The sequence below is a fragment of the Lissotriton vulgaris genome, chromosome 1_2 (assembly GCF_964263255.1).
Source record: "Lissotriton vulgaris chromosome 1_2, aLisVul1.2, whole genome shotgun sequence".
In the NCBI taxonomy this organism is placed as follows: domain Eukaryota; kingdom Metazoa; phylum Chordata; class Amphibia; order Caudata; family Salamandridae; genus Lissotriton; species Lissotriton vulgaris.
This window is the reverse complement of record NC_141686.1, coordinates 329517567-329539578: the sequence shown is the minus strand read 5'-3', so window position 1 is coordinate 329539578 and position 22012 is coordinate 329517567. Positions and strand designations below refer to the sequence as shown.

The 22012-nt window shown below is 49.0% G+C and overlaps 1 protein-coding gene across 1 annotated transcript in view; it reads left to right on the top strand.

The window, feature by feature from the left end:
- The window catches only part of LOC147736657 (glutathione S-transferase P-like), an 89311-nt gene that overhangs the window by 28000 nt on the left and 39299 nt on the right, over positions 1-22012 (top strand). The window contains exons 3-4 of the mRNA XM_086953413.1: positions 2932-3047; positions 11827-11914. Coding sequence (XP_086809539.1) covers positions 2932-3047; positions 11827-11914 — 204 coding nt within the window. The remainder of the gene's footprint in view (positions 1-2931; positions 3048-11826; positions 11915-22012) is intronic.

The window sequence follows — 22012 nt, the reverse complement described above, 5'->3', positions numbered from 1 at the left end:
TTCTGGGATCAAGGCGCTATAACAAATGATAGATCTGTGTGCTTTTCATCATTGTGTGCGGAGGTGTAAAGATTTTTCTCTCCTAAATTTCTGAAGTTTTCTACACAATCTCCAAGCTCAACAACTTTACAAAGATTGCTAAATTCCTCAGTAGTTTGGTCTTCGCAAAACTATTTCTGCAAAATGTCTCTGTTAGAGGGCGAATTCTACAGTAAACAAAATGTTGCCTCACAGCTTCTCTGCGAGGAAAGGTTTGCACAGTTTACAAAAGTTTGCGGTGGAAAGTTTTTATTTGACCCCCTCACCCCAATCACACACATGTGTAACTTCAGCCTCCTTTCGAGGTCCGTCACGGCACTGTCCACATCACTAACCTAGAGATACAGGAAGGACGATGAGAACTGGCGGCGCAAGGGGCTTGTAAATAAGCCATTAGTTCCCTGGAAACTCTGTCTTCTATTTTTTGCTTTATGAATGGAGCAAGACTTTTGAGTCCTGAGACAAGATTAAATATTGCCTCTTGCCGTGCACTAAAAAAGGTCACATTTCGAGCTCACCTTTTGCAGTAATGCGGCACCACCGCTAGCTGGCGTTTGAAGACTGCTGCAACACCTTCCCTTATGGAAGTGTCAGCCCTGCTCTGAAGGAAGCTTATCGGATGAAGGGTGGATACAGCTGCTGGTGATGGTAGAAAGCAGCCTGGGAGCCGTGTCCCTTCCCAGACTAAACAGCAGGATTAGAGGGGAGGCCGTTCGCTCTCTCTGCTTTGGGATCAGTTATCTCTCTCTCTCTCTCTCTCTCGCTCTCTCTCTCTCTCTCTCTCTTTCTCTCTTTCTCTCTCTCTCTCTCTCTCTCTCTCTCTCTCTCTCTCTCTCTCTCTCTGTCTCCCTCACTCCCTCTCTCTTTTTCTTTCTCTCTCTCCCTCTTTCTCCCCCCTCTCTCTATCTCACTCTTTCTCCCCCCCCCTCTCTCTCTCTCTCTCTCTCTCTCTCTCTATCTCTCTCTCTCTCTCTCCCTCTTTCTCTCGCTCTCCCTATCTATCTCTCTCTCTCTCTCTCTCTCCCCCTCTCTCTCTCTCTCTCTCTCTCTCTCTCTCTCTCCCTCTTTATCTCTCTCTCTCTCTCCCTCTCTCTCTTTCTCTCTCTCTCTCTCTTCCCTCTCTTCTCTCTTTAGTGCTCCTGGGGACTGCCATGATGGCCCCTGAGCTGAATCACTTCCCTTGCCACTGGGGGTATCTTGAATGGGTGGCATTTTAAGGGGGGGTGGACGAGGGATCCTTATGCTGTGTTGAACCTTTCTGCAGGATTATCCCAACACTTTTTGCCTTCCTCTGCCTATTTTTGTGTTCTTCGTTTTGCTGGCTTAAGGACTCTAGGCACTTTAACACTGCGAATCAGGGCTAAAGTGCATGTGCTCTCTCCTCTAAACTAAGTATAATTCGTTTACAACTGTTTGGCATATTTGGTTTACTTGTAAGTCCCTTGTAAAGTAGTATCCCAAACACCCAGGACCAGTAAATTAAATGCTACTAGTGGGCCTGCAGCTGCAGCACTGCTTGTGCCACATACAGATGTAGCCCTGTAAACCCGTCTCAGTCCTCTCACTGTAGGGCCTGCGTGCAAATTTTACTGCCCCATCACCTTGGCATTTTAAACTGCTTGCCGAGCCTTAAACTTCCCTTTTATTATACAGAGGTCACCCCTAACGTAGGCCCTGTGGGCAAGGTGCTGTGCAAGTAACAGGGAGAACATGTGACTTTATGTGTGGCATCTCCTGGTAGTAACAAACCACCTAATTTATTTCTCACGGCTGTGAAGCCTACTCCTCTCATAGGCCAATATTTGGAATCGCCTTATCTAAAGTGGTAATTCCTAATCTGAAAGGAGTGGTTTTGCCATGTTTGGTATGTTTAGAATAGTAGTGTTAAATCCTACTTTCTGGTGCAGTTGTATTTTACATTACTATTTTAGAAATGCCACTTTTAGAAAGTGGATCTTTATCTGTGCTTATGACTCTTTGTGCTTTGCAGACTGACTCTAATACACGTCTAGTATGTGTGACAGCTATACCTGAGGCGTACTTTCCAGACAGCCATAACCAGAAAGGACTGGGTGTGACAGTAGATACATCTGCATAATGATGGTCTTCCAGGCTGTGAAGGGGAATGGGAAGGGGAAAGGTGGAGTGCACTCTGATAGATTGTGTCCTGCCCACACACAAAGGGCTGAATTACCCCCACCCCCCCACTGATCATCTGGAGCCAGGGCTGGGTTGAAAGAGTTTGTTGAGCATTGCTAAGAGTTCCTTTGAAGTCACACCATCATCAAAGACATTTTTGATGAGCCTGCCTGCTCTGTGCCAAGCTACGAGAGGGTGAGCACAGGTTATCTTTAGTGTGTAATTTACTTGGTCTGACTAGAGTGGTGGGTTCTGCCTGGTTAGGTTCATTCCCTAGTCAACCATAAACCCCATTTCTAACACCCTGGCCCTTTAATTCTAAAGCCTGCACTACATTAGCACAGATGTTCTGGCCTCTTCATTAACAAAGAGGCAGTTTACGTGTGTATGCCTCTAGATGGCACCAGATACCATGTTTTCTCTTTCCCTGGAGTACATTGTTATATATCTAGGCAGAGGTGATTCTGATACCTGGCAAAAATGCAAGAAGATCCCAGAGGGCATCTATTAGTTTTATCCCAGGCTTCGCTAGAGCTTTTGGTAAGCCTGCACCATTTTAGGGCTAGGAGTTATCCAATCCCCTGTCATCCCTAGCCCTCAGGGGCACTGTTCTATGGTCTGTAACCGATCAGAAATCTACCAACGCAGACTGAACTAAATGAAATGTGGGCAGAGGATTTTAGGACCTACTCTCCTAACAAGTGAACTGAATGGGGGTTTCCAGTGCTAATGAAGTTATTGTGCCCCCCACAGGACGGTCAGAGCCCATGCGGCTGCTGCTCTCTGACCAGGGCGCCCAGTGGAAGGATGAGGTAGTGCCGATCGCGGATTGGTTGGGTGGAAAATCAGCAGCGCTGCAAAAGGAGGCGGTGAGTAGGATCTCTCTGTAATCTATCATGGTGCCCTCAGGAGCGCCTGCTGTGCTTGGTGTACATGCAATGCCTGCATTCATGGTGGGAATGGTGTACTTTTGTGCTTTCCATGTATAATGCAGCAGGAATACTTGCCGTGCTTGGGGTATATGCTGTATTTGGCATGTGTGCTGTGCTTGGCATGTGTGCTTGGCATATGTGCTGTGCTTGGGTATATGCTGTATTCGGCATGTGTGCTGTGCTTGGGGTATATGCTGTGTTTGCATGTGTGCTGTGCTTGGCATGTGTGCTGTGCTTGGGTATATGTTGTATTCGGCATGTGTGCTGTGCTTGGGGTATATGCTGTGTTTGCATGTGTGCTGTGCTTGGCATGTGTGCTCTTCTTGCTATCTGTGCTGTGCTTGTTATCTGTGCTGTGCATGGCATGTGTGCTGTGCTTGGGGTATATGCTGTATTTGGCATGTGTGCTGTGCTTGGCATGTGTGCTTTGGCATCCCAAAACTATTTAGCTCTTGAGGTTACAATGCCTAATAGACACAAATGCGTTTACATTAACTTTTATAACAGCATACAATGTATAGCATTAAATGCAAGTATTAATTCACTGATGGAGTTTTTAAAAAGATATAGGGAGAGTCAGACCACTTTTGTATATTTTTTCCTGATGGGAGATTTTAATACTCATTTATGCCAACAGAACTGTCATGTTATCGATGCAATTAACACTGACATGCCACAATTACCACATTTTGAGCACTCAGAAAAGGGGTTGGCCCTAGAAGAACTTCTTTTAGAAAATGATCTACATGAACCAGAGTTCTGTGACAGAAAGGAACGGGTGCCTACCTATAGTGCTAGGGATAGTAATACAATAATCGATTACATTTTCATTTCACCGGGCATGTTACAAAATGTTATGTTTTATAACGCTGTACAGACGACCTTCAGTGACCATAACCCGGTCATACTAGAAGTAGATGATAGTAATTTGTTTTTATTTTCAAATGTAAACAATTTTGATTTGATCACAGTAGGAACTACTGATTTGATTGTTAAGGACCAGGGGAGACGGGTCAAATGGAGTGATATCATCCCTGAGGACTTTCTCTACTCTCTAAATCTTAAAATGGGTAAAGAAATTAATATCTGTATGGATCCTACTAGGTATGAGGGGAATATAATCCAGTCTTTTGAAAAAATTTGTTGTCAAGTATCGGACGACCTCAAAAGTAGCACAAAAAAGAAGGAGAAAAGGGTTATGGGATGGTTTGATAAAGAATGTTCCAAATCCCATAGGGAATTACATAAAGCCCTAAACAAGACCCCACGTGATAAGCAGGAAGTGGCCAGTAAAAGGCAAGAGTATAAGGCTAATATCCAAAGACGTAAAAATGAAATAAAAAAAAATGCATGGGAAAACCTATATGATAAAGCCATCCTGAAGGACAGTGCCAAATTCTGGAAAATTGTTAATACCCCCTTATTTAGCGGGATTGAAAATGCACCGTTAGAGGTGAACATTGCGGAACGAGATTGGCTGGAGCACTTCCAAAACATCTATGGTAGCAACATTACTACAGACCCCTTAGATCCAATACTGCTACAAACAGAAGAGATTCTGGCCAGTTTCACCATCAAAGAGGTGCAGAAGGCAATAGAGGACACGGCAGGAAAGAAGGCTCCTGGCCCTGACGGTGTACCTGCCGATATGTTTAAATCAAATTCGGGCATGTGGGCTGTGGTTCTCACTAATGTCTTCAATGTCATTAGCCTAGAAGGTACAAAAGCACCAGCTACTTGGTCGCAGTCTGTTATAATTCCCATTTTTAAGAAGGGTCAAAGGGGAGACCCTAGATGCTACAGACCCATTTCTTTGTTAGATTCTTCCTTTAAAATTTTGGGTAAAGTTATTTTGGAAAGAATTTCAGCCTGGGCGACAAACAATAACATCCTGTGTGAAGCCCAGTATGGCTTTCGTGCCGGGAGAGGCACAGAGGATCAGTGCCTTAATCTACTCCTTACCCTGGGCAAATACACTGTAGCGTCTAAGGGTATGGTGTATCTGGCTTTTATGGATTTGTCCACAGCTTTTGACCTAGTAAACAGGTCAAAGCTGTGGACAATACTCCTGGAACTGGGGTTAGACAAAGCATTGGTGAATTTTATGGCACAACTGCATAGTGATCTGAGAGCAACGGTACGTATGTCACAAGAGGGAAATTGCACCGCCTTTTTTAAATCAGGAAGGGGGGTGCGCCAAGGGTGCATTTTAGCACCAATGCTCTTCTCACTTTACATTAATTCTCTGGGGAAGACCCTGGAAATGGCCTCTATTGATGTACCACGTATGGGTGACTCCTTAATGCCGGTCTTACTTTATGCCGACGATACGGTATTGCTGGCTAGAACCCCAAATGGTTTACAACGCCTTTTAAATTCCTTTGGGGCTTTTATGCAAGGCTTGGATCTAGCAGTTAATATTGAGAAATCCCACGTTATGGCTGTTGGCAGTCGCAAAAATGGTATGAAAACCCTCACCTGTAATGGTTCAGTGTTTTCTAAAGTAAAAGTTTTTACCTACCTAGGTGTGGTGTTCGATGAGAATGGGACATGGGCTCCACAAATCAAAAGTAAGGCTGCGGCAGTAAAAAGATCGGCTGCCGCCATCCTAGGCTTTGCTAAAAGGTTGGGTGGTAAACCACCTGAGGCTATATTAGCAATTTATAAAGCTAAAACACTGTCAATTGCAAGGTATGGTGCCATGATATGGGGTTATAAAAACCTGGACCCCATACAAAGAGAAGAAAACATTTTTTTGCGATCCCTACTAGGCCTCCCGAAATCCACCCCAGCCTTCCCCGTACATATGGAATTGGGGATAGGGTACATCGAGGACTCTTTGACTCTGGCCCCTTTACTGTCATGGATTAGGATTTGGCTTAATCCAGCTTTAATTTTAAACCATATGATTATTAGGGACTGCATGGGGAGAGAAAACGTGGCTAAGATCGGGTGGCTACAATACATTAAAATTACAACAGAATATTTAGGCCGTTCGGAGTTATACACATACCCAGAGAGCATTGTGAGAGAGGATATTGACTGGGTAAAGAAAAGCTATATTGAGAAAAAGGTTTCAGAGCGAGAGGCTATCGAAATTGTAAAACCAACTGTTAGGGCCCACTATATGACGATTGCTTCGCTATCTATGCAATCCTATTTAACGATAGTAAGTAAACCTTTTCACAGGTGGGTCCTCACTAAATTTCGTTTTAATCAAGCACATTTTCTGCTAGGTGAATTTGAAAAATGGTGCAAGCCTCATGAAAATGCTCCCTGCAAATGCGATTACTTCTCAGATCAGGACATATTGCATTTCTTGTTCTTCTGTCCCTTCTATAAAAATGGGAGAGAAAGATATATTAAACCAATTCTGAAAGGTTTCGTGCAGGTTAAACCAGCCCTATTGTACTTACAACTTATGGAAACTTCAGTAGTAATGTACGGGGTGGCAAATTTTTTGACTATGTCAATCCGGTCAAAGCAAGCAAGACTAAAATCAAATAATTAACGTATCCTAAACTGCTTGTAATGATTAAATGGCCTTAGGTTATGTAACCCTTAGTTGTACCAAAACTTTAACTCATGAACAGCACGTTTTGCACTTTACCCCAGGCGGCTAGCATCTTCTGTATCTAAAATTGTAAATATTTTTCTCGTTTTGTACCGTATTTATAACCCGATTACTGTTAATGGACTATAAGAATGTGATCATTGTAAATATGTTTTGCAAAGATGATTTTTACATGAATTTTTATGTGTATAGTAATTTTTTAACTTTTTTACTTGTTTTAAAAACTTGTCTGTATGATTGAATATGGTTCTGTAGCATACTTTTATGATTTTAAAACAATCGAATAAAGTGTTTCTGACTTGACTTGACTTGATGTGTGCTGTGCTTGGGTATATGTTGTATTCGGCATGTGTGCTGTGCTTGGGGTATATGCTGTGTTTGCATGTGTGCTGTGCTTGGCATGTGTGCTCTTCTTGGTATCTGTGCTGTGCTTAGTATCTGTGCTGTGCTTAGTATCTGTGCTGTGCTTGGCATGTGTGCTGTGCTTGGCATGTGTGCTGTGCTTGGCATGTGTGCTCTTCTTAGTATCTGTGCTGTGCTTGTTATCTGTGCTGTGCTTGGGGTATATGCTGTGTTTGGCATGTGTGCTGTTCTTGGCATGTGTGCTCTTCCTGGTATCTGTGCTGTGCTTGGTATCTGTGCTATGCTTGACATGTGTTCTGTGCTTGGTATGTGTGCGGGGCTTGGCATGTGTGCTGGGCTTGGTATGTATGCGGGGCTTGGCATGTGTGCTTTACTTGGCATGTATGCTCTGCTTGCCATGGGTGCTGTGCTTGGCATGTATGCTGTGCTTGCCATGTGTACTGTAGTTGGTATGTGTTCTGTGCGAGGCAAGTGTGCTGTGCTTGGGGTATATGCTGTGCTTGCAATGTGTGCTGTGCTTGCCATGTGTTGTCACAAGAGCGCCCCACAGCACTGAGACAGCATTGGCTGCTTTCACAAGAGCGCCCACAGCACTGAGAGTGCATTGGCTGCTGTCACAAGAGTGTCCCACAGCACTGAGACCGCATCGGCTGCTGTCACAAGAGCAGCACACAGCACTGAGACCGCATCGGCTGCTGTCACAAGAGCGTCCCACAGCACTGAGACCGCATCGGCTGCTGTCACAAGAGCAGCACACAGCACTGAGACCGCATTGGCTGCTGTCAGAAGAGCATCCCACAGCACTGAGAGTGCATTGGCTGCTGTCACAAGAGTGTCCCACAGCACTGAGACTGCATTGGCTGTTGTCACAAGAGCACCCACAGCACTGAGACTGCATTGGCTGCTGTCACAAGAGCGTCCACAGCACTAAGACCGCAGTGGTTGCTGTGACAAGAGTGGCACACAGCACTGAGACCGCATTGGCTGCTGTCACAAGAGCGTCCCACAGCACTGAGACCGTATTGGCTGCTGTCACAAGAGCATCCCACAGCACTGAGAGTGCATTGGCTGCTGTCACAAGAGCGTACCCAGCACTGAGACTGCATTGGTTGCTGTCACAAGAGCGTCCCACAGCACTAAGACTGCATTGGATGCTGTCACAAGAGCTTCCCACAGCACTGAGACCGCATCGGCTGCTGTCGCAAGAGTGTCCCACTGCACTGAGACTGCATTGGTTGTTGTCACAAGAACTTCCCACAGCACTGAGACCGCATTGGCTGCTATGACAAGAGCGTCCCACAGCACTGAGACCGTATTGGCTAGTGTCAGAAGAGCATCCCACAGAACTGAGACTGCATTGGCTGTTGCAACACGAGCGTCCCACAGCACTGAGACCGCATTGGCTGCTGTCACAAGAGCGTCCCAAAGCACTAAGACCGCATTGGCTGCTGTGACAAGAGTGGCACACAGCACTGAGACCGCATTGGCTGCTGTTAGAAGAGCATCCCACAGCACTGAGAGTGCATTGGCTGCTGTCACAAGAGCGTACCCAGCACTGAGACTGCATTGGCTGCTGTCACAAGAGCGTCCCACAGCACTAAGACCGCATTGGATGCTGTCACAAGAGCGTCCCACAGCACTGAGACCGTATTGGCTGCTGTCAGAAGAGCATCCCACAGAACTGAGACTGCATTGGTTGTTGCAACACGAGCGTCCCACAGCACTGAGACCGCATTGGCTGCTCTCACAAGAGCGTCCCACAGCACTGAGACCGTATTGGCTGCTGTCAGAAGAGCATCCCACAGAACTGAGACTGCATTGGTTGTTGCAACACGAGCGTTCCACAGCACTGAGACCGCATTGGCTGCTCTCACAAGAGCGGAACACAGCATTGAGACTGCATTGGTTGTTGTCACAAGAACTTCCCACAGCACTGAGACCGCATTGGCTGCTGTCACAAGAGCGTCCCACAGCACTGAGACTGTATTGGCTGCTGTCAGAAGAGCTTCCCACAGAACTGAGACTGTATTGGCTGCTGTCAGAAGAGCATCCCACAGCACTGAGACTGCATTGGTTATTGCAACACGAGCGTCCCACAGCACTGAGACCGCATTGGCTGGTGTCACAAGAGCGTCCCACAGCACTGAGACCGTATTGGCTGCTGTCAGAAGAGCATCCCACAGCACTGAGAGTGCATTGGTTATTGCAACACGAGCGTCCCACAGCACTGAGACCGCATTGGTTATTGCAACACGAGCGTCCCACAGCACTGAGACCGCATTGGCTGCTCTCACAAGAGCGTCCCACAGCACTGAGACCGTATTGGCTGCTGTCAGAAGAGCATCCCACAGAACTGAGACTGCATTGGTTGTTGCAACACGAGCGTTCCACAGCACTGAGACCGCATTGGCTGCTCTCACAAGAGCGGCACCCAGCATTGCAATGGTTATCTGATTTCCTAGAAGGTCGGTTTCAAAGTATCCCTCTGGGTCCCTTCAAGTTCCGTCGTTTCCATTACTCTGGAGAGGAGTGCCACAGGCCTCATCCCTGAGCCCGACGCTGTTTAACATCTATGTTGCTCCTGTGGCCCAGACTGTCAAAACATCAGGGTTTGAAGTCATTTCTGACTGTGACGAAACTCGGCTGATAATCTCTTTGGGACAGGATGCTACCATGAGTTGTTTTCAAGCCACCATTAATAACATTGCAGCCTGGATGGCCAAGAACTATCTTCAGTAGAACACAGGGCCGGACTGGGGACCAAAACCTGCCCCGGCAGAGTGCTCGGCCGCCCCCGGTGGGGAGGCTGGGGGTGCGACCGAGCTCTTTGCGGGGGCCGGTTTTCGGCTGATTTTGTTACAGGGCCGATTTTGCAGCTATGCTGCATAAACGGCCCTGTAGCAAAAACGGCACACAGGGGCCCAAAAATGGCCCCCACCCTTGCGGCGCACGGGTGCCCGCAATGGCCAGTTTGGCCCTGGTAGAACAGCGAGAAGACGGACGTTCCCTCAAACTTGACCATAAACTCTCCTTGAAAGTTCACGTCGCTGCCAGTAGTGGGTCTTGTTTTGCTACCTTTCCCCTGGATTTCTTCCTCTGCCAGAAAAACGCTGATCCAGGCTTTGATAATCAGCCGTTGAGACTATGGCAAGGCTTTGCTGATTGCAGCCAATGTCACCCTTCTAACCAAATTACAAATGATTCAAAATACGGCTGCCCGATATTCTGTAATCTCTCAGCAGGTTTTCACAATTTTTCTAAGCTTTTTCATTTTTTTTAAAAACACTCTCAAAGAGGGAGTTTATTTTGAAAAATAAAATAAAATAAAAAACTAATGACCCCCCCCCCCCCCCTCCCCAAACCAAACATTTTTTCACCCATGGTGTAGTAGTCATTTTTCATTTTGTTTTTTTTACTGTCTCTCACTGCCATGGTATGCCCAGCAGTGAGTAACAGTTTTAAGAAAGGCGCATAACTCTCCACTCTAAACAGGGTCCACAGTCAGCTCCTACTCGGTCAGAGAGCATTTTACACTGACAGAGTCAATTTTACTTCGTCAATGAAAAACTTGAGGTCCGCTCGACTCAAAATCAGGCGGGGGGACCTTGAGTTTGGTGGACAGGGCAGTCTGTTGCCATTGCAATGGAGTACCCTCTCGGCTCAACTCTAATTCAGCCCCAGATACCCCCCAAAGCAAATCAGTCCTGACACCGCTCCTCATGGGAACAGTCCATCCCAAACCCTGGTCATCTCGCCCATCCACACAGATGCAGTGTATTAACACATAGAGGGTGATTTGGGGGCGGCCCACTGCTTTTTTAGTTGGGAGATTTACGATTCACAGCCCCCGAATCTCACTTGACTAACTAACCTACGCCCTTGGAACTTATTTTGTAACTGCTATACTTGCTGTGCTTGGCATGCATACAGTGCTTGGCGTGCATGCTGTGCTTGGCGTGCATACTGTGCTTGGTGTGCATACAGTGCTTGACATGCATACTGTGCTAGGCATGCATACATACTGTGCTTGGGGTGCATACTGTGCTTGGTGTGCATGCTGTGCTTGGCATGCATACAGTGCTTGGAGCGCACACTGTGCTTGGTGTGCATACTGTGCTTGGTGTGCATACTGTGTTTGGTGTGCATGCTGTGCTTGGCATGCATACAGTGTTTGGAGTGCATACTGTGCTTGGTGTGCATACTGTGCTTGGCATGCATACAGTGCTTGGAGTGCATACTGTGCTTGGTGTGCATACTGTGCTTGCCATGCATACCGTGCTTGGAGTGCATACTGTGCTTGGGGTGCATACTGTGCTTGGTGTGCATGCTGTGCTTGGCATGCATACAGTGCTTGGAGTGCATACTGTGCTTGGTGTGCATACTGTGCTTGGCATGCATACTGTGCTTGGCATGCATACAGTGCTTGGAGTGCATACTGTGCTTGGTGTGCATACTGTGCTTGGCATGCATACCATGCTTGGAGTGCATACTGTGCTTGGGGTGCATACTGTGCTTGGTGTGCATGCTGTGCTTGGCGTGCATACAGTGCTTGGAGTGCATACTGTGCTTGGTGTGCATACTGTGCTTGGTGTGCATACTGTGCTTGGCGTGCATACTGTGCTTGGCGTGCATACTGTGCTTGGTGTGCATACTTTGCATACTCTCCTCTATAGGCCAGGCCTCCAGAGGGGCCTTTGCTGCACTGTACTCACTCCTGGCAGTCACAAGGCCCTCTGGGGCCCCATCAGTCTGACACGTGTTCATTTGTCTCTCCTTCAGATGTTTGGACAGCTGCCTAAGTTTCAAGATGGAGACTTTGTCCTGTACCAGTCCAACGCCATCCTGCGGCACCTGGGGCGCAAATATGGTGAGAATGCGGGAGGCGTGTGTGGACCAGTGGGCGGAGGGGTGACGAGCCTGTGGGGATGTCTGTCAGACAAGTGCCCTCTGCATGGCCAGTGCCCTGGGGCGGAGACTGTCCTCATCCTGCCCTGGGTCAAAGACTGTCCTCATCCTGCCCTGGGGCAGAGACTGTCCTCATCCTGCCCTGGGTCAAAGACTGTCCTCATCCTGCCCTGGGTCAAAGACTGTCCTCATCCTGCCCTGGGGCAGAGACTGTCCTCATCCTGCTCTGGGGCAGAGACTGTCCTCATCCTGCCCTGGGGCAAAGACTGTCCTCATGCTGCCCTGGGGCAGGCCCAGAAGATGGCGCTGTCCTAGGACAGGATCAAGAAAGAGAAGATGAGATGAACCTCGTGGAGGGCCTGTTATCTGCAGATGCAATTTGAGGTCCTCCGATTCAGTAGATTCCAGTAGAAAGACCCTGATCAATAGATGTCAGTTGAGGTCCTCTGCTTGGCAGATGTCAGTTGAGGTCCCCTGATTACCAGATGCCAGTTGAGGGCCACTAATCAGCTGATGCACATTGAGGTCCTCTGATCAGAAGATGTCAGTTGAGGGAATCTGATCCCTGATGTCAGTTGAGGGAATCTGATCCCATATGTCAGTCAAGGGCCTCTGATCGGCAGATGTCAGTTGAGGGCCTCTGATTAGCAGATGTCAGTTGAGAGCCTCTGATCCCAGATGTTAGATGAGGGCCTCTCATCAGCAGATGTTAGTTGATGGCATGTGATCAGCAGATGTCAGTTGCGGGCCTCTGATCAGCAGATGTCAGTTGAGGGCCTCTGATTATTAGATGTCAGTTGAGGGCCTCGGATCGACAGATGTTAGTTGATGGCATGTGATCAGCAGATGTCAGTTGAGGGCCTCTGATCAGCAGATGTTAGTTGAGGGCCTCTGAACGGCAGATGTTAGTTGATGGCATGTGATCAGCAGATGTCAGTTGAGGCCTCTGATCAAAAGATGTAAGTTGAGGGCCTCTTATCCCAGATGTCAGTTGAGGGCCTCTGATCAGCAGATGTCAGTTGAGGGCCTCTGATCAGCAGATGTCAGTTGAGGGCCTCTGATCCCAGATGTCAGTTGAGGGCCTCTGATCGGCAGATGACAGTTAAAGGCCTCTGATGGGCAGATGTCAGTTGAGGGCCTCTGATGGGCAGATGTCAGTTGAGGGAATCTGATCCCTGATGTCAGTTGAGGGAATCTGATCCCATATGTCAGTCAAGGGCCTCTGATCGGCAGATGTCAGTTGAGGGCCTCTGATGGGCAGATGTCAGTTGAGGGCCTCTGATGGGCAGATGTCATTTGAGGGCATCTGATCCCAGATGTCAGTTGAGGGCCTCTGATTAGCTGATGTCAGTTGAGGGCCTCTGATACCAGATGTCAGATGAGGGTCTCTCATCAGCAGATGTTAGTTGATGGCATGTGATCAGCATATGTCAGTTGCGGGCCTCTGATCAGCAGATGTCAGTTGAGGGCCTCTGATTAGCAGATGTCAGTTGAGGGCCTCGGATCGGCAGGTGTTAGTTGATGGCATGTGATCAGCAGATATCAGTTGAGGGCCTCTGATCAGCAGATGTTAGTTGAGGGCCTCGGATCGGCAGATGTTAGTTGATGGCATTTGATCAGCAGATGTCAGTTGAGGCCTCTGATCAGAAGATGTCAGTCGAGGGCCTCTTATCCCAGATGTCAGTTTAGGGCCTCTGATCAGCAGATGTCAGTTGAGGGCCTCTGATCCCAGATGTCAGTTGAGGGCCTCTGATTGGCAGATGACAGTTAAAGGCCTCTGATGGGCAGATGTCAGTTGAGGGCCTCTGATGGGCAGATGTCAGTTGAGGGCCTCGGATCGGCAGATGTTAGTTGATGGCATTTGATCAGCAGATGTCAGTTGAGGCCTCTGATCAGAAGATGTCAGTCGAGGGCCTCTTATCCCAGATGTCAGTTTAGGGCCTCTGATCAGCAGATGTCAGTTGAGGGCCTCTGATCCCAGATGTCAGTTGAGGGCCTCTGATTGGCAGATGACAGTTAAAGGCCTCTGATGGGCATATGTCAGTTGTGGGCCTCTGATCAGCAGATGTCAGTTGGGTGCCTCTTATCAGCAGATGTTAGTTGATGGCATGTGATCAGCAGATGTCAGTTGAGGACCTCTGATCAGCAGATGTCAGTTGAAGGCCTCTGATGGGCAGATGTCATTTGAGGGCCTCTGATTGGCAGGTGTTCGTTTACCTACTCTGATCAGCAGATGTCAGTTGAGGACCTCTGATCAACAGATGTAATTTGGGGTCAGTTGAGGGCCTCTGATGGGCAGATGTCAGATGGGGGCCTCTGATCCCAGATGTTAGTTGAGGGCCTCTGATCAGCAGATGTTAGTTGAGGGCCTCTGATCAGCAGATGTCAGTTGAGGGAATCTGATCCCTGATGTCAGTTGAGGGAATCTGATCCCACATGTCAGTCAAGGGCCTCTGATCGGCAGATGTCAGTTGAGGGCCTCTGATTAGCAGATGTCAGTTGAGGGCCTCTGATCCCAGATGTCAGATGAGGGCCTCTCATCAGCAGATGTTAGTTGATGGCATGTGATCAGCAGATGTCAGTTGCGGGCCTCTGATCAGCAGATGTCAGTTGAGGGCCTCTGATTAGCAGATGTCAGTTGAGGGCCTCGGATCGGCAGATGTTAGTTGATGGCATGTGATCAGCAGTTGTCACTTGAGGGCCACTGATCAGCAAATGTTAGTTGAGGGCCTCAGATCGGCAGATGTTAGTTGATGGCATGTGATCAGCAGATGTCAGTTGCGGGCCTCTTATCCCAGATGTCAGTTGAGGGCCTCTGATCAGCAGATGTCAGTTGGGGGGCTCTGATCCAAGATGTCAGTTGAGGGCCTCTGATGGGCAGATGACATTTGAGGGCCTCTGATCCCAGATGTCAGTTGAGGGCCTCGGATTAGCAGATGTCAGTTGAGGGCCTCTGATCCCAGATGTCAGATGAGGGCCTCTGATGGGCAGATGTCAGTTGAGGGCCTCTGATGGGCAGATGACATTTGAGGGCCTCTGATCCCAGATGTCAGTTGAGGGCCTCTGATAGGCAGATGACATTTGAGGGCCTCTGATGGGCAGATGTCAGTTGAGGGCCTCTGATGGGCAGATGACATTTGAGGGCATCTGATCCCAGATGTCAGTTGAGGGCCTCTGATTAGCAGATGTCAGTTGAGGGCCTCTGATCCCAGATGTCAGATGAGGGCCTCTCATCAGCAGATGTTATTTGATGGCATGTGATCAGCAGATGTCAGTTGCGGGCCTCTGATCAGCAGATGTCAGTTGAGGGCCTCTGATTAGCAGATGTCAGTTGAGGGCCTCGGATCGGCAGGTGTTAGTTGATGGCATGTGATCAGCAGATGTCAGTGGAGGGCCTCTGATCAGCAGATGTTAGTTGAGGGCCTCGGATCGGCAGATGTTAGTTGATGGCATTTGATCAGCAGATGTCAGTTGAGGCCTCTGATCAGAAGATGTCAGTCAAGGGCCTCTTATCCCAGATGTCAGTTGAGGGCCTCTGATTAGCAGATGTCAGTTGAGGGCCTCTGATCCCAGATGTCAGTTGAGGGCCTCTGATCGGAAGATGACAGTTAAAGGCCTCTGATGGGCAGATGTCAGTTGAGGGCATCTGATGAGCAGATGTCATTTGAGAGCCTCTGATCAGCAGATGTCATTTGAGGGCCTCTGATTAGCAGATGTCAGTTGAGGGCCTCTGATCAGCAGATCTTAGTTGATGGCATGTGATCAGCAGATGTCAGTTGAGGGCCTCTGATCAGCATATGTCAGTTGTGGGCCTCTGATCAGCAGATGTCAGTTGAGGGCCTCTTATCAGCAGATGTTAGTTGATGGCATGTGATCAGCAGATGTCAGTTGAGGACCTCTGATCAGCAGATGTCAGTTGAAGGCCTCTGATGGGCAGATGTCATTTGAGGGCCTCTGATTGGCAGGTGTTCGTTTACCTACTCTGATCAGCAGATGTCAGTTGAGGACCTCTGATCAACAGATGTCATTTGGGGTCAGTTGAGGGCCTCTGATGGGCAGATGTCAGATGAGGGCCTCTGATCCCAGATGTTATTTGAGGGCCTCTGATCAGCAGATGTTAGTTGAGGGCCTCTGATCAGCAGATGTCAGTTGAGGGAATCTGATCCCTGATGTCAGTTGAGGGAATCTGATCCCACATGTCAGTCAAGGGCCTCTGATCGGCAGATGTCAGTTGAGGGCCTCTGATTAGCAGATGTCAGTTGAGGGCCTCTGATCCCAGATGTCAGATGAGGGCCTCTCATCAGCAGATGTTAGTTGATGGCATGTGATCAGCAGATGTCAGTTGCGGGCCTCTGATCAGCAGATGTCAGTTGAGGGCCTCTGATTAGCAGATGTCAGTTGAGGGCCTCGGATCGGCAGATGTTAGTTGATGGCATGTGATCAGCAGTTGTCATTTGAGGGCCACTGATCAGCAAATGTTAGTTGAGGGCCTCAGATTGGCAGATGCTAGTTGATGACATGTGATCAGCAGATGTCAGTTGAGGCCTCTGATCAGAAGATGTCAGTTGAGGGCCTCTGATCTCAGATGTCAGGTGAGGGCATCTCATGAGTAGATGTTAGTTGATGACATTTGATCAGCAGATGTCAGTTGTGGGCCTCTTATCCCAGATGTCAGTTGAGGGCCTCTGGTCAGCAGATGTCAGTTGGGGGCCTCTGATCCAAGATGTCAGTTGAGGGCCTCTGATGGGCAGATGACATTTGAGGGCCTCTGATCCCAGATGTCAGTTGAGGGCCTCGGATTAGCAGATGTCAGTTGAGGGCCTCTGATCCCAGATGTCAGATGAAGGCCTCTAATGGGCAGATGTCAGTTGAGGGCCTCTGATGGGCAGATGTCAGTTGAGGGCCTCAGATGGGCAGATGACATTTGAGGGCCTCTGATCCCAGATGTCAGTTGAGGGCCTCTGAAAGGCAGATGACATTTGAGGGCCTCTGATGGGCAGATGTCAGTTGAGGGCCTCTGATTGGCAGATGTCAGTTGAGGGCCTCTGAAAGGCAGATGACATTTGAGGGCCTCTGATGGGCAGATGTCAGTTGAGGGCCTCTGAAAGGCAGATGACATTTGAGGGCCTCTGATGGGCAGATGTCAGTTGAGGGCCTCTGATGGGCAGATGACATTTGAGGGCATCTGATCCCAGATGTCAGTTGAGGGCCTCTGATTAGCAGATGTCAGTTGAGTGCCTCTGATCCCAGATGTCAGATGAGGGCCTCTCATCAGTAGATGTTAGTTGATGGCATGTGATCAGCAGATGTCAGTTGCGGGCCTCTGATCAGCAGATGTCAGTTGAGGGCCTCTGATTAGCAGATGTCAGTTGAGGGCCTCGGATCGGCAGGTGTTAGTTGATGGCATGTGATCAGCAGATGTCAGTTGAGGGCCTCTGATCAGCAGATATTAGTTGAGGGCCTCGGAGCGGCAGATGTTAGTTGATGGCATTTGATCAGCAGATGTCAGTTGAGGCCTCTGATCAGAAGATGTCAGTCGAGGGCCTCTTATCACAGATGTCAGTTGAGGGCCTCTGATCAGCAGATGTCAGTTGAGGGCCTCTGATCCCAGATGTCAGTTGAGGGCCTCTGATCGGCAGATGGCAGTTAAAGGCGTCTGATGGGCAGATGTCAGTTGAGGGCATCTGAGGAGCAGATGTCATTTGAGAGCCTCTGATCGGCAGATGTCATTTGAGGGCCTCTAATTAGCAGATGTCAGTTGAGGGAATCTGATCCCAGATGTCAGTTGAGGGCCTCTGATCAGCAGATGACAGTTAAAGGCCTCTGATGGGCAGATGTCAGTTGAGGGCCTCTGATGGGCAGATGTCAGTTGAGGGCCTCTGATGGGCAGATGTCATTTGAGGACCTCTGATCGGCAGATTTCATTTGAGGGCCTCTGATTAGCAGATGTCAGTTGAGGGCCTCTGATCAGCAGATCTTGGTTGATGGCATGTGATCAGCAGATGTCAGTTGAGGGCCTCTGATCAGCATATGCCAGTTGTGGGCCTCCGATCAGCAGATGTCAGTTGAGGGCCTCTTATCAGCAGATGTTAGTTGATGGCATGTGATCAGCAGATGTCAGTTGAGGGCCTCTGATCAGCAGATGTCAGTTGAAGGCCTCTGATGGGCAGATGTCATTTCAGGGCCTCTGATTGGCAGATGTCCTTTGAGGGCCTCTGATCCGCAGGTGTTCGTTTACCTCCTCTGATCAGCAGATGTCAGTTGAGGACCTCTCATCAACAGATGTAATTTGAGGTCAGCTGAGGGCCTCTGATGGGCAGATGTCAGATGAGGGCCTCTGATCCCAGATGTTAGTTGAGGGCCTCTGATCAGCAGATGTTAGTAGAGGGCCTCTGATCAGCAGATGTCAGTTGAGGGAATCTGATCCCTGATGTCAGTTGAGGGAATCTGATCCCACATGTCAGTCAAGGGCCTCTGATCGGCAGATGTCAGTTGAGGGCCTCTGATTAGCTGATGTCAGTTGAGGGCCTCTGATCCTAGATCTCAGATGAGGGCCTCTCATCAGCAGATGTTAGTTGAAGGCATGTGATCAGCAGATGTCAGTTGCGGGCCTCTGACAGGCAGATGTCAGTTGAGGGCCTCTGATTAGCAGATGTCAGTTGAGGACCTCAATCGGCAGGTGTTAGTTGATGGCATGTGATCAGCAGATGTCAGTTGAGGGCCTCTGATCAGCAGATGTTAGTTGAGGGCCTCGGATTGGCAGATGTTAGTTGATGGCATTTGATCAGCAGATGTCAGTTGAGGCCTCTGATCAGAAGATGTCAGTCGAGGGCCTCTAATCCCAGATGTCAGTTGAGGGCCTCTGATCAGCAGATGTCAGTTGAGGGCCTCTGATCCCAGATGTCAGTTGAGGGCCTCTGATCGGCAGATGACAGTTAAAGGCCTCTGATGGGCAGATGTCAGTTGAGGGCATCTGATGAGCAGATGTCATTTGAGAGCCTCTGATCACTAGATGTCATTTGAGGGCCTCTGATTAGCAGATGTCAGTTGAGGGCCTCTGATCAGCAGATCTTAGTTGATGGCATGTGATCAGCAGATGTCAGTTGAGGGACTCTGATCAGCATATGTCAGTTGTGGGCCTCTGATCAGCAGATGTCAGTTGAGGGCCTCTTATCAGCAGATGTTAGTTGATGGCATGTGATCAGCAGATGTCAGTTGAGGACCTCTGATCAGCAGATGTCAGTTGAAGGCCTCTGATGGGCAGATGTCATTTGAGGGCCTCTGATTGGCAGGTGTTCGTTTACCTACTCTGATCAGCAGATGTCAGTTGAGGACCTCTGATCAGCAGATGTCAGTTGAGGGCCTCTGATCGGAAGATGACAGTTAAAGGCCTCTGATGGGCAGATGTCAGTTGAGGGCATCTGATGAGCAGATGTCATTTGAGAGCCTCTGATCAGCAGATGTCATTTGAGGGCCTCTGATTAGCAGATGTCAGTTGAGGGCCTCTGATCAGCAGATCTTAGTTGATGGCATGTGATCAGCAGATGTCAGTTGAGGGCCTCTGATCAGCATATGTCAGTTGTGGGCCTCTGATCAGCAGATGTCAGTTGAGGGCCTCTTATCAGCACATGTTAGTTGATGGCATGTGATCAGCAGATGTCAGTTGAGGACCTCTGATCAGCAGATGTCAGTTGAAGGCCTCTGATGGGCAGATGTCATTTGAGGGCCTCTGATTGGCAGGTGTTCGTTTACCTACTCTGATCAGCAGATGTCAGTTGAGGACCTCTGATCAACAGATGTCATTTGGGGTCAGTTGAGGGCCTCTGATGGGCAGATGTCAGATGAGGGCCTCTGATCCCAGATGTTATTTGAGGGCCTCTGATCAGCAGATGTTAGTTGAGGGCCTCTGATCAGCAGATGTCAGTTGAGGGAATCTGATCCCTGATGTCAGTTGAGGGAATCTGATCCCACATGTCAGTCAAGGGCCTCTGATCGGCAGATGTCAGTTGAGGGCCTCTGATTAGCAGATGTCAGTTGAGGGCCTCTGATCCCAGATGTCAGATGAGGGCCTCTCATCAGCAGATGTTAGTTGATGGCATGTGATCAGCAGATGTCAGTTGCGGGCCTCTGATCAGCAGATGTCAGTTGAGGGCCTCTGATTAGCAGATGTCAGTTGAGGGCCTCGGATCGGCAGATGTTAGTTGATGGCATGTGATCAGCAGTTGTCATTTGAGGGCCACTGATCAGCAAATGTTAGTTGAGGGCCTCAGATTGGCAGATGCTAGTTGATGACATGTGATCAGCAGATGTCAGTTGAGGCCTCTGATCAGAAGATGTCAGTTGAGGGCCTCTGATCTCAGATGTCAGGTGAGGGCATCTCATGAGTAGATGTTAGTTGATGACATTTGATCAGCAGATGTCAGTTGAGGGCCTCTGATCGGCAGATGACAGTTAAAGGCCTCTGATGGGCAGATGTCAGTTGAGGGCCTCTGATGGGCAGATGTCAGTTGAGGGAATCTGATCCCTGATGTCAGTTGAGGGAATCTGATCCCATATGTCAGTCAAGGGCCTCTGATCGGCAGATGTCAGTTGAGGGCCTCTGATGGGCAGATGTCAGTTGAGGGCCTCTGATGGGCAGATGTCATTTGAGGGCATCTGATCCCAGATGTCAGTTGAGGGCCTCTGATTAGCTGATGTCAGTTGAGGGCCTCTGATACCAGATGTCAGATGAGGGTCTCTCATCAGCAGATGTTAGTTGATGGCATGTGATCAGCATATGTCAGTTGCGGGCCTCTGATCAGCAGATGTCAGTTGAGGGCCTCTGATTAGCAGATGTCAGTTGAGGGCCTCGGATCGGCAGGTGTTAGTTGATGGCATGTGATCAGCAGATGTCAGTTGAGGGCCTCTGATCAGCAGATGTTAGTTGAGGGCCTCGGATCGGCAGATGTTAGTTGATGGCATTTGATCAGCAGATGTCAGTTGAGGCCTCTGATCAGAAGATGTCAGTCGAGGGCCTCTTATCCCAGATGTCAGTTTAGGGCCTCTGATCAGCAGATGTCAGTTGAGGGCCTCTGATCCCAGATGTCAGTTGAGGGCCTCTGATTGGCAGATGACAGTTAAAGGCCTCTGATGGGCAGATGTCAGTTGAGGGCCTCTGATGGGCAGATGTCAGTTGAGGGCCTCGGATCGGCAGATGTTAGTTGATGGCATTTGATCAGCAGATGTCAGTTGAGGCCTCTGATCAGAAGATGTCAGTCGAGGGCCTCTTATCCCAGATGTCAGTTTAGGGCCTCTGATCAGCAGATGTCAGTTGAGGGCCTCTGATCCCAGATGTCAGTTGAGGGCCTCTGATTGGCAGATGACAGTTAAAGGCCTCTGATGGGCATATGTCAGTTGTGGGCCTCTGATCAGCAGATGTCAGTTGGGTGCCTCTTATCAGCAGATGTTAGTTGATGGCATGTGATCAGCAGATGTCAGTTGAGGACCTCTGATCAGCAGATGTCAGTTGAAGGCCTCTGATGGGCAGATGTCATTTGAGGGCCTCTGATTGGCAGGTGTTCGTTTACCTACTCTGATCAGCAGATGTCAGTTGAGGACCTCTGATCAACAGATGTAATTTGGGGTCAGTTGAGGGCCTCTGATGGGCAGATGTCAGATGGGGGCCTCTGATCCCAGATGTTAGTTGAGGGCCTCTGATCAGCAGATGTTAGTTGAGGGCCTCTGATCAGCAGATGTCAGTTGAGGGAATCTGATCCCTGATGTCAGTTGAGGGAATCTGATCCCACATGTCAGTCAAGGGCCTCTGATCGGCAGATGTCAGTTGAGGGCCTCTGATTAGCAGATGTCAGTTGAGGGCCTCTGATCCCAGATGTCAGATGAGGGCCTCTCATCAGCAGATGTTAGTTGATGGCATGTGATCAGCAGATGTCAGTTGCGGGCCTCTGATCAGCAGATGTCAGTTGAGGGCCTCTGATTAGCAGATGTCAGTTGAGGGCCTCGGATCGGCAGATGTTAGTTGATGGCATGTGATCAGCAGTTGTCACTTGAGGGCCACTGATCA